Source organism: Alligator sinensis, unplaced genomic scaffold, assembly GCF_000455745.1.
Source record: "Alligator sinensis unplaced genomic scaffold, ASM45574v1 scaffold299_1, whole genome shotgun sequence".
In the NCBI taxonomy this organism is placed as follows: Eukaryota; Metazoa; Chordata; order Crocodylia; family Alligatoridae; genus Alligator; species Alligator sinensis.
In genome coordinates this window covers 1,656,207-1,664,930 of record NW_005841981.1, presented here as the reverse complement: position 1 = coordinate 1,664,930, position 8,724 = coordinate 1,656,207, and the positions used below count along the sequence as shown (strand labels likewise).

The window sequence follows — 8,724 nt, the reverse complement described above, 5'->3', positions numbered from 1 at the left end:
AACACAAGTAGCAAGGGTGCATAATTTGGCTCTACATGTGATTGGTTATCAAAATCAATTTGTATGTACTGTACATATATAAAATAAAAATTAAGATGACATGCCAGCATCGGGATTAAAATCAATCCAACCACCAACACGGTGGAACAAGTAAACTAAACAGGTGCTTACACAAACATAAAAGGGACTTTCCCACCATGTTGCATTTGGAGTCGATTGAAGTGTTTTTAATGAAATCTTTCTGAGAAAAGTAAAGGGGCAAGATGAGAAACCACAATCTGGTCCAAGACTGGAGAAGCCTAATGGGGGAAAAAGTGTTACAAGCTATAAAGTTAAAGCCATGCTAAGTACACAAAACGTTTGGAGAGAGCCTTAGAACTGCACTCTGAAGTTGAGCACAAATTGTTCCATGTCCTGTTTTAATTATAATTGCCCAGACTTCAATGTATGCTGAACTCCAGAGCTGCTTTTTACTTTGTTGGCCCTGTTCATTTCACTTGCATCACTGCAGTTAAAGAAATAGCTTCATGTAAGTTGCTATAAAACAAGCATGAGAAAGAAGGGAGTCGGGGTCTTTCCCTCCCCTAAAATACACATTTCTTACAGGTTGGAAATTGTATCCAGATCTGTTTATTTCAGGTAAAATTTAATTTAGAGCCTAATTAAAAGCCTTGCAAAGTGAGTGGAAGTCTTTCCATTGACTTCTGTGTGCTTTGGGCATGACCACTGGCCCTGATCCTGCAAAGAGACATTCATTTACACTTAACTGTATTCACTGTGAGAAGTTCCATTGACTTCAAAGGCCTTCACTAGGAAAAAAATGCATGCTCTTAATTCAAATTAAGTAGTTTGAGGTAAAATCTAGTGAAGATGAGAATGTATGTAGCTAGGAGGTTGACTTAAAGAAATGCTCACCCAGGTGCTTTAATTCAGCTTGCTAATTCATGTGAAGGTAACCAAGTGCCTAGTCTTCGTTAGGCTTTTACACCAAGTTAGTTAACTTAAGGAAATTAACTCAAATTAAGAATATACCTTTTTTTCCTAGTGAAGAACCTACTCCCTAACTGAAATCCTCCCTGGATCTGTTTCTCAATGGGAGTTTTGCCATTAACTTCACTGGAACCAAGATTACATTTGTGGTACCTTAAGTGAAGCATGTGCATAAGCATGGTAAATATGCATGGAAATCTTTTGTGTGGTAAGGGCCTTATTGTACTTTATAGCTGAAAGGTAGGCTCACTTAGCTACAGGTGGTCTCAAATTATGGGGAAATTGGGAACCAAATCTTTATCTGAACTGCTGTCTTTGGACCCATCTAAATGAAGTCTTTAAAGCTTGATTCCGCTCTGAATTCAGTCATAGAATGCCTACTGACTTTGATGGTAGCTGGATCAGGTCCTTAACTTTAAGATGGAAGGTTTTATCTGATTTCTCTAGGAAAGGCCAGATCTTTAGACAGTATAAATCATTGATTTCAGTAGTACTACCTTAAGTTGTACCTGCTGAGAATCTGCCCCAAATTCATACTACTATGAGTAGTGATAGCCGTGCATGTAACGTTTTGTTTGGAGTTGCAGAGGTGTGGGGCCAGTAAGGATGAACTCATTTTCTCAAGGTTATAACCCAGCTGAAGATTGTGGATTCAGTATTTAGAAGCAAATTCAAATCTTCTGATGGACAAGGCATATTGAGCTTTGGCAAAATTCCGACAGTCGCTTGTTCTTTTGTTTTGGTGTGTGTTTTGCTCCCTCAGTGGCTGTAGTTTTTTTCACAAAGCATATCTGCTGTTTCCATTGCAGAGGCTTCCCTTTACTTGGAAATGTATGCCTATTATTAAATATTCCTTGAGAATAATGATCTAATTAAGAGAAGGACCTCACTCAAACCTTGCTTCATATGCTTTGGGAATCTCAGATCTATAGTTTTAATTTTAGGTGGAAACTTTCATGAAACTCAGAAAAGAAAAGATCCTGTATGAGACGGCTGGTGTACTCTTCAAGAATCCCCGAGCCTTTTTGCCACAAAGTATATCCTCTTGTGTATGTGTGCACTTAACCTGAGTTCCTGTCTATGCCAGAAAACTGCAGAATATTAATGCCTTCTTTATTTTCTTTTGCACTTAGGGATTTTTTAGAAGAACCATTCAGAAAAACCTCCATCCAACCTATTCCTGTAAATATGAAGGAAAATGTGTGATAGACAAAGTAACAAGAAATCAGTGCCAGGAATGTCGCTTCAAAAAATGCATCTTTGTTGGCATGGCAACAGATTGTAAGCCTTCTCTTTTTCATTTCTTTTCTTTTCTTAGTGAATATTGTTTAAACAGAGCAGAACTGACAGCAGTGTTTTCCCTTTTATAATATTGTGTTAAGTTCGTTATAGCATACTATTTCTCTGATGGGTCTGTAAATTTTTGTTTATGGTTTAAGAGGCTGGACCTTCTCTTGGCCTTATCCACTTTGTATAATGGTAAGAATGGTCATTTCAAGTGTGGGAGGAGTGATCCATTTGGATAGACACTTTGCTAGAAAAAAACACATCATGGTTAGAAATTTCTGGAGAATGTGAAGTTGAATGTTGTATGAGTCATCCTGCAGTTGTTTGTTTTATTTTTAGCTATAAAGAAGTTATGTACTGAAAAGAGTGCTTCTCAAGTTCTAAAGAACCAGAACATATGTCTGAAAGATTAACCCTTAGGGGTCTTGTTTTCCCATCATTGCACAGGGGATTTATGCCAGTAACTTCAATTAGTATAAATGGGGAGCAGTTTACATAATCCCCTTGTGCATTAATGTTAATGCTTGTTACCGGTGTAATCCCCTGCAGAAAAATAAATGAAGAAAAGACCCAATAAAGAGAAAATACATAAGTAAAATGTACTAAGTTTCTCTTTCTTAATAGGTATCCTAATGCTTTATGTCTACTTGGAAATAGAGATGTGTTGACTAAAGGAATAATCTGTCATTTTGTCTTACAAAAAACTGTAGGATATGGGACTAGATTGGTCTAGGAGACCTGTTTGAAATCTAACCCATATCAATAGTGCCTAAAAATTATTCCCATCAGCTATTTAGTGACTACTCAAAGTGAAATGTTGGTCTCTATCTGGTTCCTGTCAACATGTCAGCACCCCAAAGCCACCACCACAGCTGGTATTAGTTAGTAGCATCAGCAGTTACGAATGAGCACAACAGCCAACCCACTCTCTCTGTTGAGGTGACCATTCCAATTTAGACTCAGTTCATGTTGATGGGACAGCATAAAAGAAGCCTACATTGTTGCTCCCTGAGTCTCACCAATTATGGACAAAACCTGTCCATCTATCTTACCTGAATGGTCCAATCTATTTAAAATGTGTGACCCCCATCTTGTTATATAGAGGTATTCAATTTCTTTGGGCATTTACTCATCTCTCAATAGAATGAAATTTACTTTAGAAAAAGCTGCAGTACTACATCACCTATAAGATGGATAGAAACTACTGAACTTGGGCCCAGCTAATATTCCTTTGTAAATACAAAATACCTTTTGAACTACTGCACTGGTACACTGTACATTGGTACTCTACACTACTACACTATTACAGTCTTGCTTCTTGTGTTACATAAGGCCAGTTAATAAGAGACTGACATGTACATTGGGTTTGTAGGTGGCGGGGTTTGAAAGAAAGGAAAAAGACAATGTTCTAGCTTGAAATATACTAATGAGTTGGTTAAGTGAATCCAATTTACTCCCTTAATCTAAGTATTGCAAAATCTTCTGTATGTGTGGAACTTCACATGTTATGTAAAGTAGGACCCTACTGAAGATAAAGACACTCTGTGCATAGTGTGTCAGCCACAAAGATGAGTAGGGTTCACATTCTAGAAAGAATAAGGTTGGAGTAAGAAAGCCATATACCTACTGGGTTGGATGATAGACCTATTCACTCGTTAGTTAAAGTGGTTTTAGTTTTTTCAGCACATTTGCAATGCATACAACTAAATTTCAGCCAATCCCAAAAGCAGCCACTGTTACTTTTTAAATGTGCTTTTACCCCCATTAGTGGTGCTGGATGACAGCAAGCGGTTAGCAAAGAGAAAGCTGATAGAAGAAAATCGAGAGAAGAGACGTCGGGAGGAACTGCAGAAAACAATTGGGCACAAACCTGAACCAACAGATGAGGAGTGGGAGCTGATCAAAACTGTTACTGAAGCACATGTGGCCACCAATGCACAAGGAAGCCATTGGAAGCAAAAAAGGAAATTTCTGGTAGGAACCTTTCCCTTTTCCACTGTTTTGGCTGCCAAGTTCTTTTGTTTGTACTTAAATCCCTTCCCAGCCCTGCTACCCATTAGCACTTTGTATTTTTGAGTATTGACTGGTGAACTGTGTAAAAAGAGTGTGATTGTCTTAATTAGTGGCTGCCAAATTCTTTGATGCACCTGGTCATTTGATCAAACTATTCAGCCAGAAAGGTTAGCAGAATGCTGCTAAGTAACAGACAAAACAATTGGATCCCAGTTTTTGCTGCAGTAAAGAAAAGTGACAAACATGTCTAACTCCTACTTTACCCTGATGTCAGTCTAAAATACATCCATCTTCAAGGACTTGTGTCTTCAGTAGGGGCTGAGATTTAGCATGTTTTTATATTTAAAATCCAAGACTTTTTTCAGGTAATAGTACAAAAACAGCTGCTTCTTTTTTTGGTTTTGTGTTTGTTGTTCCTTTGCATAGAAGTGAATAAATGTGTTCAAGCCACATTTGGCAAGATTAAACTCAGCAAAACCAAGATAATTCTTTCGTTACATCACTGACATTATAAATTATGGAAGATTCCTGAGAATTCTTACCTATAACTGAGGGTTAGCCTAGAAAATTAAAGGTGTTTTGTGACAAATAGTTGTCTGAAAACACAGGCAAATAACTAGTTGTCTGTAAACAGCTTGGACAAATAGTTGACTACAAACACAGGTAACTGGACTTTATTGCCTGAAAGGCTCCTTCCAGTCCTATGTTCCAATGTACTCTAGCATGTTTTTGTTTCATTACATCCCTTTAAAAATGGGTGGTTTGATTTTTGATTATTTTTCTAAATTTATTTGGTGGAGGAAATAAATGTAGGATAAAAACTCTTGCAGCACACAAGTGTGAGTATAATGTCATGAATGTCAAAGAGCCTAGAAGGCAAGTGAAACCTACTTCAGTCCCAAATGCACTGTACGGTACTATAGAATTTCCCCCAGGTGGAAACTTATTTTTCAAAAGCAGCCTACTCCACTGTTGGAATCATGAACATTACGCCCACCACAATACATCATATACTATTTGAGATAGCTGATTGCTTTTTATGATGCTTGCTTAGTCTCAGATCACATGATTTTATACCTAAGATCACACACTTGTGTCAGGGCACATTGGGAACAGCACAGAGACAGAGCACATGGTAAAAGACAATAGAATGTTTCTGAAATTAATTAATAGAAAGTTGTTTTATTTTGTTTTAAAACACCAAGCTTGTAATACTGCATAGCTAATTTCTTAAACATAGTTGCATTAGCATGCAGATGCTTGTCGGAAATCTTTCCATTGCTTCATAGAGAGCTCAGGTTTTTTTTCTGAAAGAAGCTGAATTTGATTTGGAGCTCGTGGCAGAACTGTAGAATCTCTGACATTATTCTAAAAATGATTATGCATATATTTATATTATGCAACAGCAATTTCATTGTCACCATTGTTTAAAGATATTTTTATGTATTTCCTAAAGCTCAGTGGTCTTAAAAGAGTCCTTCTTTGACTTCTGTGCAGTTTTAATCATTTTAATGTGAACAAAGTTATCTCTTCACGTAATGTTAGGTAGGTCTTTTGAAATACCAAAGCTTTACGTTGAAACAGAGGAACAGCTATGAACATGTGGCTGTTTTTAAAAAATATATAGATGCAGTGCCGAGCTATCATTACAATAAAACGTGCAAACTTAAATTCAGTTGGGATAAAAATCATCCATCCTCTGCAGAGGTTCAGAGTAAGGTTTTAACATCATCAAATTCTTCTAAAATCCTCAAAATGTGATATATAGGTTTTGGATGGAAGTCCTGCAGGTAGTGAAGCTTAGCATAGATGTCCTAAGCTTAGCTTAGATGTCCTGGGGATTCTTCTTTTGTCCAGACTCATAACATTTCAGCCCCAGTCATCAGTCATCTTAGCATAGCTCTAGAAATAAAACTTGTCAGTTCAGTTGTGCTCTTCCATGTTTGGGTACCTCTGCCATAGCAAAACATCACAACAAATCGAGCGCCCAGTTCTTCACTGTGTTAAGTACCTGCTAAAAGGAACTGAGTACAAGAGCATAAGACTGGAAGGAGTCTTGCAAGCAATCAAGTCCAGTCTCCTGTGTTTGCAGATAATTATTTGTCAAAAAGATCCACAAGATCATCCACTCTGACCCCTGTCACACAACACAGCACAGACCACCCTGTGGGAAACCAAAAACCCTATGATATGCCACAGGTAAAGAACAAGAGAGACAAAGGCATTGCCAGTGTCCTGGCACTTCAGTAGACAGACAAGATTCTATGGGGGAATCTGATATCTTTTATTAGACCAGCTTAAATAGTTGGAAAAAAAATTTAAGCAAGCTTTCGGGTTTAAAAACCCTTTGCCAGGCTGTGGCCTGGACCCCTGGCACTTCAGTGGCAGTAACTTCAACAGCTTTGCTTTTCAGGGAAGTTGAGCACTTCAAAGGATACAGGACTAGCTCTAAATTTCCAAGGAGAAGAACATCATCTGTTCCCCAAAGTTATGTATACAGGGCACAAACAGAAAAATGTGTGTAATAATGCAGCTGCCCAAACAAAATGGTAATGCCAGTCAGGTGCCCATTTCTTTAGCCCCCAATTATACAGGCATTTTGCAGATTGTATGATGTGCTGTAAAAAAAATTGTCCTTAGATCTTTTGGTGAGCAGCGTTGATGTTTTTTAATGTCATGAGGTCAAAGTGCTGGATTTTAGGAATATGTTTTGAGTTGCTGCTGGCTTATAATAATTTTTTTTTAAATCTAATTTTTGCTCTACAACCAAATGTCCCTTTGACTATCTATGGCTTTCTATCCTCAGCCAGAAGATATTGGACAAGCACCAATAGTTAATGCCCCAGAAGGTGGGAAAGTTGATTTAGAAGCCTTCAGTCAGTTTACAAAAATTATCACACCAGCGATTACAAGAGTGGTGGATTTTGCCAAAAAGTTGCCTATGTTTTGTGAGGTAAGAATTTCTTCTTTTTCTTGCTTCCTACCAAGTGCTTCTTGCTTTTGACAGCTTTTCATGAGAAACAATGGGAGGTAATGTCAATTAGCATGACATGAAAACAAACAAAAATATATCTTGGTTTTATAAAATCTCTCTGCTTCATGTTGACCTGAGGCAAGCAAGAATTTTGCAAAGTTCACTTTGTTTTAAATCAGCTGGAAAGCAAAAAATAGATGGGATTAACATCATCCATGTATTGTTTAATTTCCAGATTCTTCTGATTAAACAAGTTCCTTCTTTTATATACTTAAATCATTACCTTTAACAAAGGGATTGAGTGCACCTTTAGGCATAGCTATGAGGATGAGATAGTGAGTAAAGTGCAATATTCTAGAGGCTGAAATGTTGGCAGGCTTCAGCAAAAACACCTTCTAATACCTAATTCCCTCCTGCTTCAGTAATGCCCCTGGGGTGTGGTAATGTGCCTGTATGAATAACAAATAAAGATCCAAATTCAGCAAAGCATCCCTGCTTAGGAAGAATGATTAAGCACTTGCTAAACTTTTAACATTATTTATTTGCTTAAGTCCTTCTGAATAGGGATGAACTTAAATATTTGTCTAAGAACATGTCTAAACCAGGGGTGCTCAACCCCCAACATGCAGAACAAATCCAGCCCACAGAGCCAAAGCATCTAGCCCAGGGGCGGGCAATTATTTTGGGCAGAGGGCCACTTCATGAGTTTTGGCGAGCTGTCGAGGGCCGCATGGGTAGCCCTGCCCCTTCAGTTGCCCCATCTTGGGACCGGAAGTCCTGCCCCCTGCCCTTCGCCACTGGAAGCCCTGACCTTTGCCACCGGAAGTCCCTCCCCTTGCACAACTTACCAGGTAGCAAGGGGTTGTGACCCCTCTAACATCCTGCCCCAGCAGTGGGGCTTCAGGGGTCTCAGACCTCCCCCAGAATTTTCCCCTTACCTGTGCCTTTTATGACTAAGTAACTAAATCCTTGGATGATGGTGTCACTGTGAACATAGTCTTTCTAGACTTTAAGAAGGCCTTTAACACTGTCTCTCACCCCATCCTCATCAATAAATTAAGCGACTGTGGCATTGATGGCTGCACAGTTGGATGGGTAAAAAATTGGCTGATGGGGCGCACCCAGAGAGTAGTGGTGGACAAGTTGTACTCAACCCGGTGAGATGTGAGCAGTGGGGTACCCCAGGGCTCGGTCCTCGGGCCAGCACTGTTTAACCTCTTCATCAGCGACTTGGATGAGGGGGTGGAAAGCACGCTGTCCAAATTTGCTGATGACACTAAGATGTGGGGCGAGGTGGACACACTTGAAGGGAGAGAGAGGCTGCAAATAGATTTAGACAGACTACAAAAGTGGGCAGACGAGAATAGGATGGGGTTCAACATAGACAAATGCAGGGTGCTGCACCTTGGGAGAAGGAATCCACAGCATACATACAGGCTGGGGAGTTCCCTTCTTGAAAG

The 8,724-nt window shown here is 39.1% G+C and overlaps 1 protein-coding gene across 4 annotated transcripts in view; it reads left to right on the top strand.

Annotated features, from left to right (window-relative positions):
• The window catches only part of THRB (thyroid hormone receptor beta), a 210,933-nt gene that overhangs the window by 192,786 nt on the left and 9,423 nt on the right, over window positions 1-8,724 (top strand). For 3 of the 4 annotated variants that reach the window (XM_025201007.1, XM_006021193.2, XM_025201009.1), the window contains 3 exons: window positions 2,124-2,271; window positions 4,046-4,251; window positions 7,097-7,243. In XM_025201007.1, coding sequence (XP_025056792.1) covers window positions 2,124-2,271; window positions 4,046-4,251; window positions 7,097-7,243 — 501 coding nt within the window. Of the gene's footprint in view, window positions 1-1,086; window positions 1,171-2,123; window positions 2,272-4,045; window positions 4,252-7,096; window positions 7,244-8,724 lie in introns of those variants that run through there. The other variant, XM_025201008.1, reaches the window with a different exon arrangement.